The sequence below is a fragment of the Oryzias latipes genome, chromosome 19 (assembly GCF_053564925.1).
Source record: "Oryzias latipes strain Hd-rR chromosome 19, Olatipes_Hd-rR_3.1".
Lineage (NCBI taxonomy): Eukaryota > Metazoa > Chordata > Actinopteri > Beloniformes > Adrianichthyidae > Oryzias > Oryzias latipes.
In genome coordinates, this window is record NC_136255.1 from 860,001 (window position 1) to 885,331 (window position 25,331).

Genomic DNA, 25,331 nt, shown 5'->3' on the forward strand with positions numbered 1-25,331 from the left:
GGGGCCAACCCATCAGTTTATCCCCTTTTTTGTACCGGAAAGCCCAGTTGTTCATTTTGTACCATGGAAGAAAATGGTCAGTCAGAACCTCCACATAGTTTTCAGAGGTCATTTTCACACCTAAAGGGGCCGACCAGCCCCCTCCGCATGATTCCGGCCCAAAACATTTCTCTGCCACCTCCTTGATGACATTGCAGCCTTGTTGGAACATGGTGGCCACCAGCCAACCACCTACTATTTCATCCATCCAGACCATTCAGTTGCATGGCACTCGTCAGTGAACAGCAATGAAAAGGCGTCTTTATGCATGTCTGGGTCCACTGCAATTGATGTATAACTGAAAGCCTCTGGAGGATCCTACACCTTAATGTTTGTGGGACTCCAGAGCCACCAGCACCTTTAAATACGCGCTTGCTGCTTTGTAATGGTATGTTAACATCTGCTCTCTCAATACGACACATTTGTCAGGCAGAAACCTTCCTCAGTCTGCCTTTATCTGCACCAACCCGTGTAGGCTCTGAACCAGCCACAAACCTCTCAATAGTGTGATGATTACGCTGACGGTTTAGTGAAATACCCAAGGTTTTCATACCATGTCCAAGGCGTTTCACTATTTCAGGTTTTCAGCAGTGGAGAGGTCCTTTTTCTTTCCCATGTTGCTTGAAAATTTTGGTCTGCTTAATAATGCGGAACGTCCTCCTTTCGTAGTTTTTCCTTTAATTCAAGCTCACCTGGCAACCTAATGATCACAGGTGTCTGAGATGGATGTCAGTGATCCAAACAGCCCAGAGACACAATACCATCATGAGTTTCATTGAAAAATAAATCATTTCATCTTTTTGACACACAATACAATTTGCAAAACAATTTGAAATACACCGTAAACCTCCCCACCTCCACATACCAAAGAATGATTCATCATATTCTTCTCTTCATTTTGCAGGTGAGACAAGAAGAGATAATGAGTAGACCATAAACATTCCCCCATTTTTTTTATCAGCTGAATGTTTTCAAAGATCCAACTACAGCTTTAGAACCTGAACCCAACCTACTGAACCAACCCTCATCATGATACTTCCACCACAGGGTAAAACCCAGAATAGAAACATCTAGCATGACTTTGTGTCAGAACGGTTCTGCAAAAATAGAAAAGCTCGACATGTTTTTACAGTTTTGACATCAAGAACTGCAGCTGTGGGACATGAGTGTAAATGAAGGACCTTCTGCTGCTGGATCATGGTCACACTCGTAAAGAGCATCATTCCCACTGCTCCCAGTAGAATTACAGCCCCCCATAGTCCCCTCTTCAGTCCTTTAAGGCTATCTATTACCATGGAAACAGGCTAAATAGAGAGGCGGTGAGGGTTAAGCATCACTCATCTGATATTTATCACCTACTTAGGCTTTATGACCTCATGATGGGGAATTATCTACGCCTAGAAGACAAGTGTATGTTGGTGTGTGTGAGTGGGGAGGGGAGATTACAGAACATAAACCACATCAAAGCAGAAATAGGATACAGAATAAACCAACGTATGTACAGCTGAAGCTTTAGCTACAATGTAGACGTTCTTTCAACAACAGCAACTCTTTAAGCGTTTACGCATTTGATGTAACTCCAATGGATTCTGGAGCAGAGCAGAAGTGGCTTTACGTCGTTGTGTAACACTTTACCTTTGTAAAATAAAACCGTTTACGTTGGCAAGACTCTTTGACATATCAGAACTCCTTGACATGTCCTCCAAATGTGTGAACAGTCATGGCGTTATGATATGTCAAAGTGTGTGTTATTTAGACATCACAGGCGACATCACAGGCGTTAAAGGGTTAAGGACCTTTAGTTCACAAAACCAAACCTTTTCCTTTTGCTGAAAAGACCAAAAGCTTTATTTAAACCCTGAATGGTTTACTCCATTCCTGCAGCAGAGGTCAACGCTCAAGTACTGTTTACATGCTGATTTACTGCCTCATTAGCAGAAACCAACACAAACTCTTAACACAGTGATGCTAAATAAAGGCTAAGTGTTCCCTGAGGCTGCAGCGCTGCAAACGTGAGCCAACCAACCACAGCCCAACCAAAGCATGAATGGATGCAGGCATGCTTTTCAATTCCTGAACCTGCTGGAGTAAAGATGTAGTCTACAGGTTCTGGCAAGACAGATGTTTCAGCTTTTAGGTTACAGGGTGAACTGTAATGCACCGACGTATGTGTTATACAAGAAGCTGGGCTGTAATCTGTGATATGATGAAGCGTTGTTCCCACGCATTGAAATGAGCTTGAGCAGGCTGAAGAGCAGAGTGGGAGTTTAAGTTTGTGTAAGCCTCTTCTGCAGAGAAGCAAGAGAAGTCTGACTCTTCCTCCTAATAATAACACCCTGTTCCCACACACACAGTAAATATCATATATAGCAATTATAAGACAAATCTCATCTTTAAAGTCATCACAATAACAGTTAAAGATGTGTTAAAGAGAAAAACCCCGCACAGATTTCAGCTGCAGACCCAGCAAGGCTGAAGGCTGTGTGACATCACAGCATGTGGCATCAGCTGCAGGTTTTTGGGTTGTTAAAGCCAGACGAGGGTCACAGAGAAGAGCGGCTGCATGTTGAGGGAAGTATAGATGTGTCTTATGCTGTTTACACCACCCTTGACCACCCGCGTTCAAGTGACGTCTCATGAAAAGCCTTTATATACACACATATATATGAAGGTCTTGGATCTAAGCCTTCATTACTACAAGTTTTTAGGTCAGTTTTTAGGCTCTACAAACAAAACGCTAAATATGCTCTGAAAATTAAACCAGTTGAATTTTGACCAATCAGGGACTCGGTTTTAGTCGTGCATGGCGTCCTTTTTATTTTGAAAATTGATCACAAAGCTGAAATTAATAATTCTGGTTTGTGCTCGGCTGAAATTCTATGACACCAAGTCTTTCATGATATAGAGCTGTGAAAAAAAGCCAGAGCAAGGTTTAAAAGATTAGCACCATTTTGTACCCAGCCTCTTTCGTGCGCTGGTGTCTGGTCGCACAACTCCCGTGGAAATACCATGTGGTAAAAGCGTCTTAAAGAACCCACATAGCACAATCCTTTAAAAGGCATCATGCCTGGTGTGTACGTAGCATTACAGTTTTCTTGAAGCTTGTACATACGACTACATAAGGGACGTTATAAAAATGGATCATACGATTGTCATGTGTGTGGTGAGTGTATCATCTGGTACCTGTAAGGCTACTTACTGCAAGTTACTCACAGTTATGACGTACAAGTGTTACCCTAACGCCAAACTCTTGTTGGTGATAAGGTGCTCCTTCCTGAGCCCGTCCAAATGTGTGTGCACGTGTTGTGTAGATTCCAGTAGGACGCATGTAGGATGTCCACACAAACTACACTCTGATTGTCTAATTTCCTCATCTTTGACAGTCAGGTTGCACAGAAGGAGCAAACACTTACCACAAAGACAGCACTAGCGGGTTATTTGGGCAGAGTAGGGTTGAAAAGATAAAAAATCTGAATGACATGCCTGTCTCACCCACTTTACCCTTATGTGTTGTATAAGTGTTCACTTCAACATGTCGCCTGCAGCATGCCTGTAAATGCATGAGCGTTTTCTCTACGGGGTCACCGGACGATCTACAATTCTAACATTGTGCAGATATGTGCCCCATCCAGGTTTGTCATTTTTTACCTGCAGACAGGTGTGACTAAGGCCTGCCTGTAGTTGGGTGATAAGGTTCTTAGGTCATGTGATCACAGGACTCTGTTCTTCACAGGTCACTCTAGAAGAGGTTTGGCTGCTCATCCAGGTTGATGGGGAATTTATCTTTACCATGTGCTGACTGCTTACTTATGTGGGAGAAACGTTAAACAAGAGCATGGAATGCAGTAATGCAGGTATCAATAATACTCTGCTCAGCAGAACTATGGTGGTCATAAATTCACTGTAGGTGAGAGACAACCCCCCCCCCCCCTTCCAGCAACAGAACTTACTTAGTTTGAGTGTTAGAGGCTTTGATCTTTGTATTTTCTTTGTTTTTGTGAAGTTTTGAGTTTTTCTGTAAGTAAATCTGCAGCTTGTTTCAACCCTGGAGCTGTTTGTGAGTTTTTGAGTTGTGGTATTTAATAAGTTCCGTTTACTTCTATGTTACATCCTTTCATAAGCCCCTACACAGGGGTGTAACATCTTCATTCACTACTGAGGGTTTTTTTGGTTTACCTACCCCACCCACCCACCCACCCACACACACACACACTCGTAGCAAAGACCCACTTGCTGGGTCAAAACCATTTGTGTGTCTACATTAAGAGCAGATACTTTTAGAAAGGGACTGAAGCTGAAAAAAGCCTCCACATGTCTGACTCCCTTTCTTTGCTATTTTTGAGGGGTGGTTGTTATGCATTGCTGTTCAATACCTGTACTTTTACTAAGCAAGTAGCTACAAGAAAAATCGTGGACATGACGTTTTGGGTGATTTACGACCACAGAGGTCAATTCTGCTTAACTGGGGCCCTGTCAAAGAGAAACAAGCCAGAGATCAGGTCTTCAGAGCTGTTTATTCAAATGGCAAATTCCATTCAGAGATGTCTTCATTAAATGCAAGTCTTCATCAGACTATTCTGCAATAGCGGAGTTTAAAGCAGTTTTTTAAAAGTTAGGCGATAAACTATCACTAACGATGTCAGATCTGGCTTTTATTTGCTACTCAGAAGGAACAAGGTGCTCCCTTTCAGACAGACATACTCGCATCTTTTATTCATCCATGTTTGGGATTTTCTGTTCTCTTCCATCTCTGATAGTTGCTGCTCGTCCTTCATGGAACAAGCAGCAACCTTCTTGGTAATGAGAGGCTGCTTTACTGACACCTAATGCTTTTGCTTCATGAGGCGGCGTGCCATTAAGACAGCAGAAGGAGCTCTCCTGCAGCTCTGTCCTCTGCTCTGGGGCTCAAAGCATGTAAAATCAGGAACATTGTGGTCTCCACATTGTTTTCAGACCAGCCACCGCTGGGAAGGGAAGGTTATTTAGTCTGAGCAGTTATCATCATCTGAGTGTTGCTTTGGGAATTCCTGATTGTGGAATCAAAGTGTTCCTGTTTCAGAACAATCTGGAGAATTATCACATGATCAGAACAGGAAAAAAAGAGGAACATTTTACAACAGAAATGTGTTTTCTCTATTTTGTCATTGGAGTCATGACAAGAAGTGGAAACGATCTTCTTCCTGAATCCTCCATGGTTTGAATTGAACTTTTGTTTTTGTGCTACTTATTATAATCTCATTCAAATGAATTTCTTCTTTTACAAGAAAAATAATGAGTCAGAACTGTTTAGACCATATTTTACAGATTTAATCTGCAAGTATTTTTTTTGGTTTTGAATTGAATTTGATAAATAAAGTCGATCTTAACTTATTGAGCCATCATCTGTAAAAGTTTAAGTCCTGCATGTCAGCAGACTATTTTATCCAATTTTCCAGCTCCCTGGTATAGCTGGCTGCATTTTTTTAGAGGCGGAAATTATTTATACTAAATTCAAACCACAAACTTTACTCATGCATTTGTAATTAATATTTTAATGATTTAGGTCCCACTGGAGCCAAAATGGAATCAAACTGCTCTGCAGAAACTTTATGTGTTTGCAAGAAGAAAGAAAAACTCGTTAAGGATTTATTCTAACAGCAGCAGAAAACAGAAAATAAAAACGTGCTGGAACAAAAACACGACTAAACGCAGGAAAAACTCGGGAGAGGCAGCCTCTGAATGGTTCAATGATCCTTTTTCTCTAATACGCTGCTCATCTGTCCCGGCTTTACAAAGACTTTCCGTTTGAATCTGAAGGGACATTTTTAGGTCAAAATGATGAAGATCTGCAGGACCGCCCACGTGTTCATCAGAAAGGCTCAGCATCATTATCAGTATCAAATCTGTGAATTCCATGAGTCAGGTGACTTCAAACGAGCAGTAGAGGCATGTTTTCAGCAAACATGTGAATGTAAAAGGATGTCTGCAAACTCGATGTGCTGCTGCAGGAGCTGAAGGGAAGATCAACAGGATGTGATGAAAAGCGCAGGATGGTGAAGATGGATGTAGGAGGTGGCATCTTTTTAGGCTTCTGATGCACATTTGTTTCCTGGAAGAGGTTCACATCCAGCAGACAGAAGCTGAATCTTAGCTCTGCCGTCACCCACAGTCACACTCTGTGTTGGACCATGACAAGTGGACGGGGTGGCCTCTCCCCTCTAGAGGTGCAAACAGGAAGTAACCACTGGCTTCAAATTCCAAAATCAGAAGTTATTCAAGTTATAAACTGACCAATCAGATGCCTCCAAGCTCTCGCAGTGAACATTTGAAATGTTTGATTGATTTCGTGTAGCGCCCTTTCAAGTGGTAGGGGTGTGGGCTTCCAACAAGCTAAATCCTGAAACTGACTGGGACCGATCACTGCTTGCTGATGTCGTCTGGCTCCAACATGGCGGCCTCCGTGTCAAGAAAAAATGGCGGCTGAATGGACTTCATTTGATTGGTGCTGGAAGTCAACCATTTCAGTCCAGTTCTTATAGACAGTCAATGGATTTAACCCACTTCTGATATTTGCTGTATTTTATTAATAAAGGTAAGAATTTTCTACTAAAAATAGGTAATAGATTTTTGAAAAGCATGCCGATTTAAATGTGAAATAAATGTGTTTGTCTAAATCCTGATGTTAAGTTTAAATCCTAGTAGTGTTTTCAGTGCACCACACAAAAGACCCTATGGATGTTCAATTCCACCGGATCACCTTCACAACAAACACTAAAGCAAATGTTTGTGGAGAAAAACTATAAAGAAAGTAACCAGTTCTGTCACCTCCTAATCTATCCATTGTTTTTCTGGTTCCTGGGTATGGGTGGGCGCGTTCTCTATGTCCTTTGGCTCATCTTTTCATTCAGATAATGCAGCTCAGTCAAGGGGAAGACACAACCTCTGAAAGCCTGCACTGCCTGCCAGATGAGTTTCTGCACGCTCTCCCTTTAGGTGCCCCCTTCCCACCTTTAATCCCAGACTGGAATCTGTGGATGCAGCAGTCACAGCAACAACTGAAATCCCACCCACATCGTGTGACGGACAGCCGACCATTGGAGGAGAACAGATCCTCTGTGGTGCGCCCATAGAAACGCAGTGAACGCTCACAGGAATGGTTTAATATGTGGCGTTCACATTTTCCGGCAGTGGAGCTGGAAATGACCTTTTGTTAATTGTCCTGCTCGGTGCAATCCAAGCTTTCTTTTTCAGAGCAATTAAGGTCTAACTGCTTCCAGGAGGGACGGCCTCAGCAAATGGGGGCAGAAAAATCAATCTGGATAACGCGCCCATTTAAAAAAAGTGCCAGTCTTCTTCTTCTTCTTCCACTTTCGGCTTCTCCCATCAGGGGTCGCCACAGCGAACAAGTCGCATGGTAAATTTGGCAATGTTTTACGCCGGATGCCCTTCCTGACGCAACCTTCTCAAACTGGGCTTGGAACCAGCAGAGGTAGATTTAAAAAAAGTGCCAGTAATAATGATAAATGTAATGGCACATCATAACGAGCAACATGTATAAATGATTCCAAATGTTTTAGATGAGGCAGAAACTTAACCTCTGGCTGCTCTGAAGCCAAACACCAGTTTGAAACGTTCCTGAGGAAAGCTTTACCTGCTTTAAACTCATTCCAGCTCATGGTCCAGTGGTGGAAAATGAACAAACTCTAGCATTGGTAAGAGCAATCAAATCCTCATCAAATCATCTGTCTTTGTTTTCAAAATGTAGAAAAAGTCTGATTTTACTCCAAAGATAAAGAGAATTTGTTGTTTTAATTCCTATTCCTGGCAAGTGTGGAAGTTGTAGTTTATTTGTTAAAGCCTTATTTTATTAGAGCTCAAATGTGGGAATGTCATTTTCACACCGGACTTGTGATGCACATCCGAGAACGCGGTGAGCAGGAGTTCTTGAACACGCTTCTAGCATGTAGTCTTCCCACTGCTCTGTCGCCACCCGATGACAACACATGAACCTACAGGTGCAAAGAGGTGCAAATCTGCTGAATCTCCCTCCAGGCTTTTTCCTTTACAGCTCTATTCCAATATATGAAAGACTTGGTGTCATACCTGACACAAACCACAATCATTCATTTCTCCTTTATTATCGATTTCCAAACAGTTGGCACTTCCATGAATTAAAAAGGACGCCATCCATACATTGTTGACTCTATATACTGTAGAGAACTTAAGTGGGTGTGGCCACACCCATAGAAAATGACTTCCCTCGTGAAATAAAGCCATTTTTCCACGATACAGACGTTGCCCTGTTGGAACCAGACGACAGTGATTGCTCTGAATTGGTCTGAGTCAGGTTTCTATAGCAACTACTGTTGCCAATCATGAGTGAGCTTGTTCAAAGAACACTCCCCTTCCAATGAGAGCGGACAGGGGAGAATAAGTCAATCAAAAGATCGAGGTGGGGGGCCAGCGGGCATCACATGCTTTTACTGAGGCCTCTGATTGGTCAGTTGATAACTTGAATACCTTGTGATAAAGAAAAAAGATCCTTCTTGAGAAGAAGAAAAGATGTTTAGAAAAACACATCAGAGCAAAAATGGTTATTCTGAACAAAAGGATGAATAATGATGGGCGGACGTGGTGCTGTGGAAGAGTGGTCAACCTCTGATCAGAATATTGCAGGTTCGATTCCCGACTTGCCCGCCCATGTGTTGTAGTGTTCTTGGGTAAAACAGTGAACCCCACCTTGCCTCTGGTGGAAGGTTGGCACCAAGTGTTTGGCAGCGAAGCCACCACCAGTGTGTGAATGGGACTCACAGTTTCTAACTTTACCTTGTCCAGTCCCATTGCTGATGTCTATCGGCTGTTGTCCCACTGTGGGCTTCATTTTTGGAGAATGCAAAGGGTGACCTCACAGATCATGTGTCAACAGGAAAAACATCATCGTCTAATCCAACAGACCGGATTCATCAATGATCCATGAGCAGCTCTGAAGAACAAATGAGATGAGAGAGGGCCATGCAGGTTCAGAGCCACTGAACCACAGGACGTCCTGGAGATGGGGGCTCCAGCATGAGTGGAGATCTGTAGGATTCAGAACACCAGGCTGAACCTCTGTGCCATTTCCATGGACCACAGTCTCGATAACCTCCATCATTTGGTGTTTTTCTAGCCCCCCATCCTCAGTCCTGCTGGGTGGGATGTTTTTTTTTGCCCTGTGCATGCAGACCTGACAGCTTCTTCAGTCTCATTACTGTAGATGGATGCCCAGCTGGCTGAAAGACAGGGGGGGGCAAACGTGTGCAGGGAAAAATGGTGGGAGAGGGGGGTGGGGGTGGATGAAACGGACTCAGACTTACAGAGAAGTGATTAAATGAGCGGGGGCTTAACGCATGACGGATGGGGGAGAGGCCCGTCCTTTCATGTTGCTGCTGGGAATCCATTTTTCAGAGGGACACGATGTCGCGCCTCCTTTTAATGGCCTGTCCTGCCTTTCCATGCCGCAGCACATCACATGCACACACATGCAATGCTCCTGTGCACAACATTGTCTGTATAAATATGTAACTATGTTGACGACTCTTGACCTGCGTTCTTGCTCCAAAAGGAGGAAGTCTCAGAACTGTCGGATAGAAAACATTCCTTGCAGATCTTCCTTGTCTGCTTTTTCTGGGAAGGGGCTGTAAATTTCACTTGAAGTTTGATGTTTGTCTCCTGCGCTGATACTTCCTCTCAAATGTTCACTCCTGCTCAGGAAAAACAAAGATTTCTGAATGTTTGCATGAACAGATTCTGTGTTTGCATGGAGCTGATGCTGAACGTTTTCTGCACGCTCAGCTTAGATGAATCGCTGAAGGGGATCAAATGCTTCATGAAGAGACAGGATCAAGTTCCTGTGAAAGTGACGGAGGATGCAGATCTTACAAACCCTCTCAGACTCAGCGCCGGCTCACTCCTGGTCCCATGATTACGTTTTTGTGACTGTTGTTCACATCCACGCAGACAAACAGTCAGCAGACAACGGCCTGCCTCTGTCGAGCGCCGGAGCTTGATGCTCCACCGTTTATGCAGGAGTTTATGCAGCTAGACAGAGTCCAGCATCACAAAGATGTCCTGCTGTCTAACGGGGACAAAGAAGACACTGAAGCAGACCCAACGGAACCATCACCTGCAGACCCAATGGAACCATCACCTGCAGGCCCAACGGAACCATCACCTGCAGACCCAACGGAACCATCACCTGCAGACCCAACGGAACCATCACCTGCAGACCCAATGGAATCATCACCTGCAGACCCAATGGAACCATCACCTGCAGGCCCAATGGAACCATCACCTGCAGGCCCAATGGAACCATCACCTGCAGGCCCAATGGAACCATCACCTGCAGGCCCAATGGAACCATCACCTGCAGGCCCAATGGAATCATCACCTGCAGACCCAACGGAACCATCACCTGCAGGCCCAATGGAATCATCACCTGCAGACCCAACGGAACCATCACCTGCAGACCCAACGTAACCATCACCTGCAGACCCAATGGAACCATCACCTGCAGACCCAACGTAACCATCACCTGCAGACCCAACGGAACCATCACCTGCAGACCCAATGGAATCATCACCTGCAGACCCAACGGAACCATCACCTGCAGGCCCAACGGAACCATCACCTGCAGACCCAACGTGACCATCACCTGCAGACCCAACGTGACCATCACCTGCAGACCCAACGTGACCATCACCTGCAGACCCAACGGGACCATCACCTGCAGGCCCAACGGAACCATCACCTGCAGACCCAACGGAACCATCACCTGCAGACCCAACGGAACCATCACCTGCAGACCCAACGGAACCATCACCTGCAGACCCAACGGAACCATCACCTGCAGACCCAACGGAACCATCACCTGCAGGCCCAACGGAACCATCACCTGCAGACCCAACGGAACCATCACCTGCAGACCCAACGGAACCATCACCTGCAGACCCAACGGAACCATCACCTGCAGACCCAACGGAACCATCACCTGCAGACCCAACGGAACCATCACCTGCAGACCCAACGGAACCATCACCTGCAGACCCAACGGAACCATCACCTGCAGACCCAACGGAACCATCACCTGCAGACCCAACGTAACCATCACCTGCAGACCCAACGAAACCATCACCTGCAGACCCAACGTAACCATCACCTGCAGACCCAACGTAACCATCACCTGCAGACCTAACAGAACCATCACCTGCAGACCCAACGGAACCATCACCTGCAGACCTAACAGAACCATCACCTGCAGACCCAACGGAACCATCACCTGCAGATCCAACGTAACCATCACCTGCAGACCCAACGGAACCATCACCTGCAGACCCAACGTAACCATCACCTGCAGACCCAACGGAACCATCACCTGCAGACCCAACGGAACCATCACCTGCAGACCCAACGGAACCATCACCTGCAGGCCTAACGGAACCATCACCTGCAGACCTAACGGAACCATCACCTGCAGACCTAACGGAACCATCACCTGCAGGCCTAACGGAACCATCACCTGCAGACCTAACGGAACCATCATCTGCAGGCCCAACGGAACCATCACCTGCAGGCCTAACGGAACCATCATCTGCAGGCCCAACGGAACCATCACCCTCAGACCCAACGGAACCATCACCTGCAGACCCAACGGAACCATCATCTGCAGGCCCAACGGAACCATCACCTGCAGACCTAACAGAACCATCACCTGCAGACCCAACGGAACCATCACCTGCAGACCCAACGTAACCATAACCTGCAGACCCAACGGAACCATCACCTGCAGACCCAACGAAACCATCACCTGTAGACCCAACGTAACCATCACCTGCAGACCTAACAGAACCATCACCTGCAGACCCAACGTAACCATCACCTGCAGACCCAACAGAACCATCACCTGCAGACCCAACGGAACCATCACCTGCAGACCCAACGTAACCATCACCTGCAGACCCAACGGAACCATCACCTGCAGACCCAACGGAACCATCACCTGCAGACCCAACGGAACCATCACCTGCAGGCCTAACGGAACCATCACCTGCAGACCTAACGGAACCATCACCTGCAGACCTAACGGAACCATCACCTGCAGACCTAACGGAACCATCACCTGCAGGCCTAACGGAACCATCACCTGCAGACCTAACGGAACCATCACCTGCAGGCCTAACGGAACCATCACCTGCAGACCTAACGGAACCATCATCTGCAGGCCCAACGGAACCATCACCCTCAGACCCAACGGAACCATCACCTGCAGACCCAACGGAACCATCATCTGCAGACCTAACGGAACCATCACCTGCAGGCCTAACGGAACCATCACCTGCAGACCTAACGGAACCATCACCTGCAGGCCTAACGGAACCATCACCTGCAGACCTAACGGAACCATCATCTGCAGGCCCAACGGAACCATCACCCTCAGACCCAACGGAACCATCACCTGCAGACCCAACGGAACCATCATCTGCAGGCCCAAGGGAACCATCACCTGCAGCTGAATGTTTGTGTGGACCGACAGCTGAGCTCTTCCAAAGTCTCAAAGTCTCAGGTGGGACGGTGATGAACAACCCAGGGGGCTGAAGAGGCAGCAGGAAACCAACAGTGTTTTGCTGTCTGATCCTAGAATTTTCCATTTCTGATGATGGAGGATAAATATGCAGAAAATTGAGTTTAAAATTCTGAGTATTTCTTTATGCAGATCTATTTGAATCAGGAGCAGACGAAAACAAGCAGTTGGAAACTAATTTGCGACGTATTAAATACACTTGATGAGCCTCAAGCTCATGTATTTCTAATGAACTGCTGCCGCTCTGCAGCAACTAGGTCCTAGAAAACGGTACAGGATTTTATTTTAAATCAAATATAGGGAATCAAAGAATGATTTGACCTGTTTTTTTTTAACTCACTCTTGAAAATTAAAATGAAAAAGGAGTTTGTTAAGAATATATAAAAAATGTATTGTGAAGAAAAAACATCAACAAAATTCAAAGCGCTCCAGAAAAACATTCATCCTCCACTGGTTTGTGCTTCTCCAACCCGACATTCCTGCAGCTTCAGCAGAAGTCGGATCTGAGCGAGCCTAAGCGGTTAACTTCTCGTGTTTGGACCAGTGCCTTCTTACAACCCCCACCCCCCACCCCCAGGCCTGTTTTGGCCTCAGAGCAGCTCCTGATGAGGAGCAACTCAGTCAGCTGTGATCCCAATCCTGTGGGCAGCATCTTCTAAAGCAAACCGGAAGATCTGCCAGGTCCAGTTTGTTCCCAGAGCCAGCAAATAATTAAGATCAAATGCTGAGTTTAGCTTCCGACATTAAGAGCCCAAATTAAACTTCTTTGTTTAGTCCTAAAGGGGAAGGGCTGAGAGGAGTTTTGCTTTTCTTCATCAGTTTCAGAGCATGAATCAGATGAACTGGTTGGAGATTATGAGCAGCTGAACAATGCGGAGATGGGATGAAAATGTGCCCCCCAGTCCTCCCAAGATGTTCTTTTGTGTGTTGGTTCACAGTATTTTTTTACAGTTGTAGCAGACAGCCACCATTCGTCTGCTTTGTTTGTTGTAGCTGCAGCTGACGTAGCATATCAATGCCATCATCCACAGTTTAATCCTCCTTTCATGCTCCGCTTTACTTCCAATCGTCTTCAAAATGCGTTCATCGTCTTTTTTCCGTTCAAGAGATTTAACGGTGCGCTGCACATTATGGTACGACTAACAGTGATTCTTCAGCTTGGGCTCCATGTTTTGGACGTCAGCTGCTAAAACATCTTAGATGTTGTACGTGTGGAGCAGCTCATGCATGTTCAGTCCATACCAGACAACCTGACAGCAGTCTTTCTTCCTTCTGAACCAACCGCTGCTGGTTGTGCAACAAAGGAGTGTTTTCTAAAAACAAGCAGGACCTTTTGAGCAGCGACTGAGCTCCAAACATCAGCAGACCAACGCTGACGCCCAGTAAGGAGCAGCAGAAGACCATGACTTCTATCCACAGGTCTCCAACTCTCGTCATACACTGCATTTTTTTTACATCCGACCATCTTCCAGATGAATGCAACATTCATCCAAAGCATGTTTGACCAAAGTTACAGAAAATACAGGAAATGTAGGAGTGACTTTTTCAGAAACGGCCTCATACAGGCTTAGAAATGTCTGCTGCTTATTCAAACCGTCTGCTAAAGCGGTTATCATCCTCTGAGCACAGTCCTGGACGCTGGATCTGCAGTTGACTGACCTACGTGGACCGGCTCTGAGGCAGGTTTCACATGTGCAGATCTTCAGCGCTGCGATCTCTCTGAAGCTTTCTGTAGCTGCATCACAGAGGAGGCTGATGCCAGCTGGAACTCAGACGGCGTCTCATCGCTGAGCCGTGTGGAACCACTCTGACTGTTCGGCGCTGGAGCTGCATCACACCAGCAGTTGCAGCAGCTCGCATTCAGGTCCGGCACTCGCCAACTCAATGGAGGGAAATTGCAGGCGACAGGCAGCAAAAGGAAAGCGGCACACGGCGGCAGATGAAAACCGGCGAGGAGACGAGCACAGAGCAGGAGCAGGCGTTTCTAAAAAAGCATCTGCCGTCATTGTTGTAAATGAGAAGCACTTTGCATCAGGAGCAGTCCACACATCAAACCACAGAGCTGGAAGAGGAAGCTACACTTGGATGAAGGGTTTAAAGCTGAGACCTTTCACTCCTGTGGTCACACGTTCCCTCTGCTAATAACGACAGATGATCACAGTCTTTTTGTTCCCTCATCTCTTCAGTCATTACATCAGTTTTTTAGGGGTCCTTTTAAATGACCCCAAAAGAGTTCAGAGGAAGGATGTAGACTGCAGAAGCCACAGACCCTGAAGTCACGGCAAAAGCCAACACAAACCTGACTCGGCGGTCAACAAAAGGTTTATGGGTTAAATGTACAAACAAGAAAATGAATGAGAAACAACAGAAACTCAAGCCGGGAGCTCATGTTTTACTTTTTCACAATATTTCAATAAAAAATGTGCAACAACAGGGAGAACGGCACATATCCGACCTCGAAACCCAAGACTTTTTCCCTAGGTGGCATCCCAATGATGCTGGAGGAGTTATGGAGTTATGAGGGGACAGACTGAAATCCCTTGGAGGAGTTTGATTGTGTAGGTGATACAAAAGGTCATTGCTGGGGGGGAAACTTCAAGATGGTCTGAGGTCAATGACCGTTTGGTTGCTGTAATAGACTTGGGCTAAATTTCACAAAGACTGCTCGAAAAAAAGTTTTCTTTTCTCTTTTTGTGGGAAAATGTGAAAATCTGCAAACTTCCTAATTTTCCACAAAGTGGCCGTCGTTTTGTAATCATTTCTGAACTTTCTAACAATTTTTTTGGGCCGCATTTCACAAAAACTGAGCCACTAATTTGAAAGATGTTGGTTCAACAGAATGAGACGATGTTCTCCTTAACTTCCCTGAGGTGGGAATACTGGACATGGAAACTTGTAAAATGTGAAGAGGACAGTCTCATCGTGGGCGGGGTCAACATTCTGCAGCGTTCAGGCATTCAGGCCGCAGCCAGGTGTAGTTGAGGAATCTGGCATAATCTCATGATATGGTGAGGTTTTCTACAGGCATGATCCAATGTAATGGTGTCAACATGGATCAACATGATTGAAATGAGTAACTATTAAATTGATTATTTTTATGGACAATCGACATGATTCATTCACATATGATTTACAAACATAACATTTTCTGGTGATGTCATCATTTTTTTCCAGTGGGGGCCGTTCACTGTGCCCGGATACTAGAGGTAACATTTCAAGTTTGTGGCAATGGCAACATTTTTGCTGAGAGACGCAGTAAAGAAGAATTGCATAAACAGTCTGGTCCTTCAGTGCAGGACTGTTGCAGGGCAGAAATCTTTCTCTGATGGGTTTTCCTCTGATGAACGGATCACAACTCATTTCCAAAGTCTGAACAAGAATCCCTTTTCTAATAGGAAGTTTAACAGCAGACAGCAGAGCTTCATGTGAATGTCAGCCAAATTCATCATACCAGCTCGTTAATTATTGTTTCCCTGTGGAAGATCAGAAGGATCTTTGATGGGGGGGGGGGGGGGGGGGGGGGGGGGGGGCTCCAATTCCCAGCAGAAGCACCAGACATTTGCTCTGGACAGATTCTCTCCTCTGTTCAGTCATGAAAGTAGGTTGATCCTGCTCAAGCCAGCCTGAACTTCAGTCTCCTGCCTCTGGGCTCACACAACCAAGAGCTGGGTTGCCACGGCAACCACTGTGGTAGCCTGGGAGACCATCAGCAGAGTTCTCAACATAAAAGTCTGAGGCTATTAGAGGAAATAATACAAAGTCAGAGATTCTGAAGCCATGGATTAGCATCTGAAGGGTGTGAGCAACGTCGGAAGAAATCATGTAAGAATTTGTTGTTTTGCAACTTTATTGGTTTAAAACTTTAGAATAATTAGGAATTAAACATTTGAAACTTTTTTTCTAATTAATGAACAGTATTTTTAAGGGCTCAACAAGCATGGTGCCTCACATGCAGCCAATTTCCATAATTAATAACTGTGCCATAAAAGATAAATGAGTGGTTATCGGGGAGCTTCAGACATGATTAATTCAGCAGTTATTAATGAAGCTTCTGTTAGGAATCAGTCAGGATGTGAGAGCTGCTCCGCAGATAAACTCTGAGGCTTGACACCATTTCAGAGGAAGAGTTTGTGACCAAACAGGAAGCAGCTGATGTCGTGTTACGGGGGGGGCTTCATGTCATCTTCAGTGAAACACTTGAACAGAACCAATTTCAGCCGTACTTCATAAAATCTTCATCCATCTTAGCGGCTATGTTCCAGTCTAAACTGGCCTGTCCCAGCTAAAGCTTTGCTTCCAGTAGAACATCAAACAATGCATAGAAAAAATAGATTTAGTAACATTTTTAGGGCTTTTTTCCAGACCGAGGTCTACTTTTTTGTACATTTGAGAATATTAACCAGAAAACTAATTTTTATTATAAAAATATGTTTGATGTAGTGATGTGAGGAGTAAGCACTTTAATAGATATATCTGATGTTAAATAAAGCCTCTTTTCCACTAAGTGGCCCGGTCCCGTCCGGTCCAGTCCAGCATTTGGAGCGTTGTCATTATAAAATGGAACCATTAAGCTGAACTGAACCATTCCAGTCTTTGGCCCCCGTTGGTTGGAGGTCCATAGAAAAATAGAACGGACCGGTTAAGGCTGAGCTACTGTTGAACCCCTTGATTGGTTGAAGGTCTTTGGGACATAATAAAGCAAAGGATCAAAGCCAGGAAGAAAGAAAAAGTGCTGGATGACCTCCATGTTTGTTAGCGTTAGTTTCTTCCTTTTTGATCAACGCTCACCTGAATCGCCTGGACCATAAAGCTGACCGGACCGGACCAGACCATTCAGTGACAACAAGGTTCAGGTTATCTCTCCATTACTGTTGGATTAGCTGAGTGTATTAAAGACCCACCCCAATCAAAAAGGTATGTTAAAAAACATTTTCTGATGATGGAGAGCAGGATCAAATCGTTCTGAATTGGTAGCAGATGAAATCGTGTCATTTGAAAAAGATCGTATTTATTACGTGGGAAATACGCCGGGTGGGGCACAAGCTCTGCTCCATTCTGATGCATCCATTTGTAGACAAATAGACCTGTGTGCGTCTTGTAAACAGATTGATGATGAGAAGTGGGGGCAGGCTTACTCCACGACAATGATACATCCTCAAGTCAGAGGCAAAGGTTTAATGAGCTCGTGCCGTAGAAAAGCAGTTGAGACAGAAAACCTTTGTTTTAGAACAAAACGTTCTCATCAGACACAGAGATAGTGAGTCATAATGTCCCTGTAAAGAAGAAAAAGTTGGAGCTAAAGTTTGAGTACAGGGAAGTATTTTCTTAGAGCTATTCACAAGTTTTAATCAGAGGTAAAGAAGATTTCTCATTCTGAGATTTCCTCAGATCATCGTCAAAGCCGGCCCCCTCCCTCCCTGGGAGCGCTCTAATCCAACCTGGTAATGGTTTTCTCTCTAGAATATTCTCCAAACTGCCACTGAAGCAAGTCAGCAGACCGAACTGTGTCCCGTGTAGAATTTAATTAGATATGATCATGTAATTATAATCTCAAGTTCTGCTCATCAGGTAAACATGATTGACCCCCCACCACCTGAAGGTGCAGCTGCAGGTGAAACCTTTATTCCAGTAAACAGATGGCCGGTCTGCTCACTCACGCTCCGCCACACGCCGCCTGATTAAATCTGAACATACCTGCATGAACATGGAGGGGGGCTGCTGTCTCCAAGGTAACGGTAAACAACAACACAAGAGCTACAATCAGGAAAACTAACAGAATGTTCTCAACATCCGGTTTGTAAAGCTAAATGCCTTCACTACTCTCTACTCAGTGAACTACAGGGGGTTTGGTTTCTAGTTCTGTCTGAATCTACAATTCCAAAATCCAGTGCCCTGGAAATTTCCCAGAAGTCTCAAATAAATAAAAAAAACAATGTGGATCAATGCTCACTATTGGCAAATGTAGACCACAATGCATTGTGTTTAAACAATTTCATATGAAAAGAACGTATTTAAATATATTTTCATAAATTGTCAAAATGTTCATTTTCAGAAGAGTGTATTCGTAAATAGTTTTAGTAAAAAGCAGTGAGCCTGGTGTCCAAATCCAGGCCACTAGATAGTTTTTTAGTATTTAGGGAGCAGAGAGAGAATTTGGACATAAGAGACATTTATGTTGGACTGTAAAGGCCCGTACACACCGGGACGAATATTCGCCAGCGTTATTCGCCAGCGTTTTTCGCCACGTTTTTTGTGTTCACACCCAGGCGATTTTCGCTGACGATGAGCCGAGTGAACATGCAATTTCGTTCCCTGACATTAGATGGCGCTTAATGTAAACAGAAATAGTCCTGTACACAAGGTGGCGCTGCGCAACTTTACGCTTCTTAAAGTCGCTTTTCCCTCAGAAGAAGAGAGCAAGTATTTACGCGCTTGTCAGAATCATACAAAGAAAACATGAATATTTCCAGTAGCTCCAACTGGTGCTTGGTTCGGGGATGTTTTAGAATGTCCGTCATTATTTCTTCGCGGCAGTGTAGACGCTTCTTGGCGTCTATCTTCTTCGCTGGTAAGTGTGCTCAGCAAGGCAGTTTTGTGTTTGAGCGCCCCCAAGTTGTGTTTTACTGTAACTTCAGAGGCTCCAGACACGTGTGCAAAAGGGCCATTCTCATTGGTCGAATAGATTTCGACGCGAGGCGTCAAAAAAAAAAAAAAAAACGGACCCGAGGCGTTTTTTTTTTTTTGACGCTTTGGCGCGTGCCGTTTTTTCGCGTCGGTGTGCACACTCTCATTGGTGCCCTTTGTTTAGTCACGAGGCGTTAAACTTCGTCCCGGTGTGAACGTGCCTTGAGGGTTGTAAATGGTATTTTTGGGAAAGGTGGAGGTCAGAAAAACATGATGTAAAATTAGTTACGTTTTTTTTGCCACATAAACCTGGACGGGCACATATAATCCAACACCCAAGTCTTTAAAAAGTAGAGAAGGAAGAAAACTAACCAGCAGGGTTAATCTCAGGAACTCCACCAAAAGTCTGAGCAGACATGACAGACGCCCAAAAACAAAGTAGTTCATGTCAGAGTCATGTCCCAAAGCCATCATTTGGAGTCCAGATGAAGCAGATCCACAGCTGCTGCTGGTTCTGCCGTTAGAGTGAAATCTCAGAGTGTCATGGTAGCAATCCACCAAACTTCCTTCAAAAGACTTTGAGGCTCTGCAGCCGTCAGAGTGCCGGCCTCAATGAAACACTGAAGAAACAGTGAAGCCAGCAGGACACGCCCCCCCAGACTCACACCGAGCAGCTGTTCTGCAGCAGTCTGTCTCTCCCTGAGGCGTCCAGAGGAAAACAGCAGCAGCAAAGCAATCCCGATCCGCAGCCCGGATTCCAGCAGCCAGACTTCCCGCTCGCCCCCCCGGCAAATCACAAAAAATGGGAGCTGACAAGCCCTAATGGAAAAGTGTGATGTGATCTAAAAGACCGTCTGTGGACGCCATCCTGTCAGCCGTAGTATCGACTGCTGAAATATTTACAGGGATGAAGGTTACTCAACATCTTCCAATTGAGGTGCTGGTGTACCTGAGTCTCCACTGCTTCCCGGTCACCTGCTGGAAGAGCTCAGCTGATGACTCAGAGTCTGAGAAAAAAAACCTTCTGCTTCTTCTGTTGGTGCCGCGGTCTTCATCACCATCATCATCATTATCTGTAGTATCTATTATCGTCCTCGTCATCATTTTGAGCATCATCCTCGTATTCTCCCTCCTCTTCATCGTTATCATCATGCTCTTGCAGGAGCACAACATTCGTTTTTTCAAGTCCTGTACTAAAAGCTCAATGCGGGGGGAGGGGCCTTTCTGGTTAGTGGCCCCTCAGTCACAGGGACCTTTAAGTGCAGAGTCAGCTTTCCTCTAAATGGGATGTTTTTTTAAACCTGGAAATGAAAGTTTTTACCCTGATAAGAAAACTAAAGCATTTTTCCTCAAGATTTGGTATTCAAAGTCCCCCTCTGATTATCTTTTGATCCATTTTCATCTTTCCAGTGGTCTTTTTATTAGGATTTTGACATTTTTAGCCAAAATCAAAGAACCTGCCTCGTTTTCTAGGACATAATGTCTGCAGAGCTGCAGGAGTTCATTTGAAATTTACCTCTGAGTTGTGGGCGGGACTGTTGGTGAGGAGGAACACCCCCCTCCCTTAACAGTTACTGAGAGCTCTCTGTTTACACTCTCTCCCACTAGCTTACAGCGCCTCACACCCCTAACCCAACATTAGCGATGCATCAGAAATGTGAGCAGTATCAGATCTATCCATCCGTCATGATCATGATCAATGAGGAGTATGTCTCCACTATCAGCATCAGGTTGTCCTGCATTTGATGTGTTTTGGGGTGCTTATCCGTCGTACACACACGCACACCTCCACCAACCGCCTCAGGTTTGGCACTTTGACAGAAAGCTGTGATCATTTTGCCCCTCCCATCACCCCCTCTGAATGAACCCCTCCCTCCTCAGCACAGCCAACCAGGAGAGCATTCACATCCCTGGCAGGTGGGCGGACCTTGCTGATCCATGACCCTCTGAGCCACCATAGTTGTTAGCCGCCCTCATTATTGTGATGAAGAGCAGCCCTCCACCTGCTCTACGGAGAATTCACCAACAGCGTGGACACGGCACTACGACCGCCGCAAAGGACAGATGTGATACAGGGAGGGTGACCATCGGATGGAGGCTGAAGCTCCTTAGCTGAAATTCTGACAACATTTAGGTTATGGTTTGGACATGGAGGAGAGCGGGCAATCAGGAACAAGCTGCAGCGTTTCTCCGATTTTCTTTAGACAGAATTAACCGTTGAGATGGAGGAGGTCACTTCAGGATCCATAAATGTGATTTTAGGCGACATAAACGTGTCACCTTCTCTCTCAAAAATGATTGCTGGAGCCAAAGTGGAGTCCATTAAGGTTTACACTGAGATTTATGAGCCGTTTTAAGGCCTTTGCTTACAAACCAGTTAGAATTTCAACAACCAGCACTTTCACGTTCTTGATTTATGAACTTATGGCTCTAAACTCCAAATCTAATGAGGAAATGTCACAGAAACTCTTTGGCAATGAGAGTTTAGAAGAGGAGATTAGGTCACATGACTGAGGAAATCCAGATAAAGCAGGACGTGGAGAAGGAGGTTAGAAGTTTCATCCTAAACTAAGTCATGGAGCATAAAAAATGCATTAAAAATGATCTGCACTTACAGAACGCTTTAATAGCTACTGCTGCTTGATTTGATGTCTCTTTCGTCTGTTCACCCAACGAGGGAGGGGCCAAGATTCTTGACTTAAACCATGGAAGGTAACTGAGGGATCAGAGTTTGGGTTAGCCAGGAATCAAACCACCAACCCCTCACCTGAGGAACCACTGCATCATCTCTAAATTTAGATTTGGTAAAATAAATAATTCTCAAGGTTTTGCTTTGTCCAAATGAAGTGGAGTCCGTTTCCATGGCAGCCATTAAACATGGCAGGTCTGCAGGAGTACAGATCGACTGACAAACACTAGCAGTGTGTGTGTGTGTGTTCTCGTGCGTGCGTGCGTGTGCACGTGCGTGTTTGTGTGTGTAGGGCCCTAGGGGTGCTTGAGCACCTGCCCTTTTTGCCTCACATTAAAAAGTACCTTCTGTTTCTTTGGTTTTTGTATTAATATTAATAATTTTCAGTTGGAGACACAAGGAAATGTAGCTACAAACCCCCCCAGTATTCTATCAAACCCATTTCTTGTAATACGGGGGTTTGTCTTCTGCTTCTGTCTTTGTGGGACTCAGAGAGAGAGAGTGACAGCGGGAGAAACTGCTGTCCCACGAAGAACCCAAAAGACGTGACAGTGAAGGAAAAACGCTTGATATTAGTCAAGGAGTCACTTTCTACTTTGGTCAGACGTCTAAATGGCTAAATTCAAAATAAAACACTGGAGAATTTACTATGTAAATGAACAGTATTTATGGTTCATAACTTCCTCACTACGGCTCTGATACTAAATGTCTCTGTTTGAGGGAATACTTTCTGATTAGAAGCGCCTTTCTTTAAACTCTGTATTCAAATCTTTCCAAACACATCAACAGTCTGTCTTTAGAGGATACGATGCAGAAGAGAGTCTAGCTGTGAATCCCAACATAGAACCAGAGTCTGGTTGGATGCAGCTGTCAGGAACTGGAGGTGTAGGAACCAAAATCCAAAAGGATGAAATAAATCAACAGAAACAGGACTCAATCTGTGGGGAAACCAACAGCAGATGACCTGACAATGTAGACGTGAAAACCAGACACTTCTACTCACTGAAGACAACCAACAGAAAAGCAGACAGCTGTGGATGATTGACATGAACCTGGAGTGACTGATAGAGGACAATACATGACCCACTGAAGAACTGAACCCCAAAAGGCTCACAGCAACAGTATGGTAACATTAAATAGGATTAATTTCAACATTCTGGGGATAAAAATGTTGGATGTCTGTGTTTAATATATTACCATCTGGATTGAACTTCATGCTGATTATGCCTGCAGCACATTGAGCATAATCAATAAATAGCCTCCAGTATTTTATTGCTTTGATATCTTCCAAGTCTATGATAAAGTGAATGAACTCATGATGTCAATAATTTGTTTGCATATAACAATGATAATTGTATTTTTATCACAGGTCACATAGATGAGTAGTTATCTATTAGTAGTTTATTTTAAAATTTCCTTAATATCCATATTGTTTAAAGGGGAAAAAAGTGTTTTTGCTGCCGTTTTCTGACTTTGAGCCCCTGCCCCTCTAAAATCCTGTGCACGTCCCTGATGGCCACCACTCTCACTAATACAGAGTGAGCTTGTTGGAAGTCTAGACCCTTACCACTACCCGGAATCTGTCAGTTCTGATTGGTCAGTTTATAACTTGAATACATTGCACAACAACAAAAATATTATAAAAAAAAAGTGTAAAACATCAAGAAACATGTTAAAAAGGTGTGAGAGCAGGAATGGTTATTCTGACAAATAGAATGGCTGAGTAACAGTTGTTTATTTCTCTATAAAAGTCTATGGGATTTTGGCTTCTTGAAACTAGCAGGTATACTTCCTGTTTGGAACCTGAGGGGGGGGGGGGGGGGGGGGGGGGCACTCAGTCAAGTTCTTATATTTAGTCAATGGTCTGAAACCTGAAGTCAATATGTTATTGCTTTCCCTGAATATACTTCTTTAATGAACATGTTGTCAGATTCAATCTGGAGGCTTGAACTGTTTCAAAGTGAGTATACTTCAAAGCTGGACGGGGAGTCTTCATCCAGCCCCCCCCAGACTGAGGTTCTGATATGCTCATGAGGACAAGACACGGTCTCCTTTAACAACACTGATCCTTTTTCCACCAATGCAAACAAGTCAACTGGTCAACTAATCACAGCAGTGCATCATCAGCAAAGCCTTGTAACCATTCATGATCAAGACAATGACTGGTTTTCATCCCTTTATCTTCAATGCTGTGCAGCATCAATGAACTTAGCTGAATGCTTTTAGAACCCAAAGCCGTCCAGCTCTTTCAGGAGGGCTCAGTGCTGCCCTCTAGCCAAGAACGCAGCAGCATCTCAAGCGATAAGAGCAATTCACAGAAATTACACAAAAAAAGCAGACTGACCTTCCTGCACAGCCTGGAAGGGGTTGTTGGGCTCAATGAGCTTTATTGAATGCGTGATCTTCTCACTTTGCAGGATGTCGTCACTCAGGCTAAGGTCAGACACAGCGAGCTGAAACACCTCATCGTCCCGTGCCGCATTCTCCTCAAAGATGGCGCCTGGATAGGGAGAACACATGGACACAGAAAGTTAGTTCAGAGGCAGCTGGACAGTCAAACAGCAGCGTCTCTAGATCTCAGATGAATAAAGAAAATGAGACACGACTTTGCAAGAACTAAAGTCTGCAGAACCAAATTCTCTTATTTCTAATATACAACAACCGGAACATGGGGACAGAGATGAAGGCAGAGTCACCCTTTACACAGCTGCATGTTTGGAACTCTGATTCAGATGGAGAAATATCTTTAGTTTTTCTAGTTACCTCATTACCGCATGGACAGACCACTCAAAGACACTGCTGGCAGATGGAAAATAAGTCTGCTGGCACCAAAGAATCACTGCATTATAGTCTCACATGGAATCCCCCTTTTTCCCATCCAGTTGCCTTTGCAACATTGCCATCATTGAACTTGTAACAGTCGCTGCATTTCCATCACATCCATCCATTCATCATATGCGCAAAACTTTATCAAAATTCTAAAAAAATGCCAAAAAAGCATTTTCACAATTACATTGTTTCCATTAAGTCAGAATTATCCAAATGAAAACAAACCAACTCACACGACAAGTCATTCAAATACACGGATGTGAACAATTCTTTGATTTCCAGCAGATCCATCCCCATTTCTGCCACGGCACTAGCACTCATCATCAGTCAAAGGAGACATCGGCGTCTTCTTCAGGCCGAGCTCCTTACATTTGGGGGCAACTACGGATGAAGCCATTTTGGGAAATGGTGGTTGGTGATTTTACAGAAGAGGTGTGGATCCACCAATTCTACATGACACACTCAACTTTTGGTGAGCTGTGTGATGCTGTCAAAGGTTCACACATTTACACACATCCACATTTAGAGGCAATTTAGGGTCTCCAATCAACTATG

At 44.7% G+C, this 25,331-nt stretch overlaps 1 protein-coding gene and 1 long non-coding RNA gene across 4 annotated transcripts in view; one reads left to right on the forward strand and one right to left on the reverse strand.

Moving 5' to 3' along the window:
- grid1b (glutamate receptor, ionotropic, delta 1b) overlaps positions 1 to 25,331 on the reverse strand; it is a 493,010-nt gene that overhangs the window by 457,209 nt on the left and 10,470 nt on the right. For all 3 annotated transcript variants that reach the window (XM_023949512.2, XM_023949511.2, XM_023949513.2), the window contains exon 2: positions 24,292 to 24,447. In XM_023949512.2, coding sequence (XP_023805280.1) covers positions 24,292 to 24,447 — 156 coding nt within the window. The remainder of the gene's footprint in view (positions 1 to 24,291; positions 24,448 to 25,331) is intronic.
- LOC144987905 (uncharacterized) lies at positions 16,327 to 24,552 on the forward strand. The gene is made up of 3 exons (XR_013651592.1): positions 16,327 to 16,456; positions 18,203 to 18,363; positions 24,365 to 24,552. It is a non-coding gene; the product is annotated as an uncharacterized LOC144987905 (long non-coding RNA).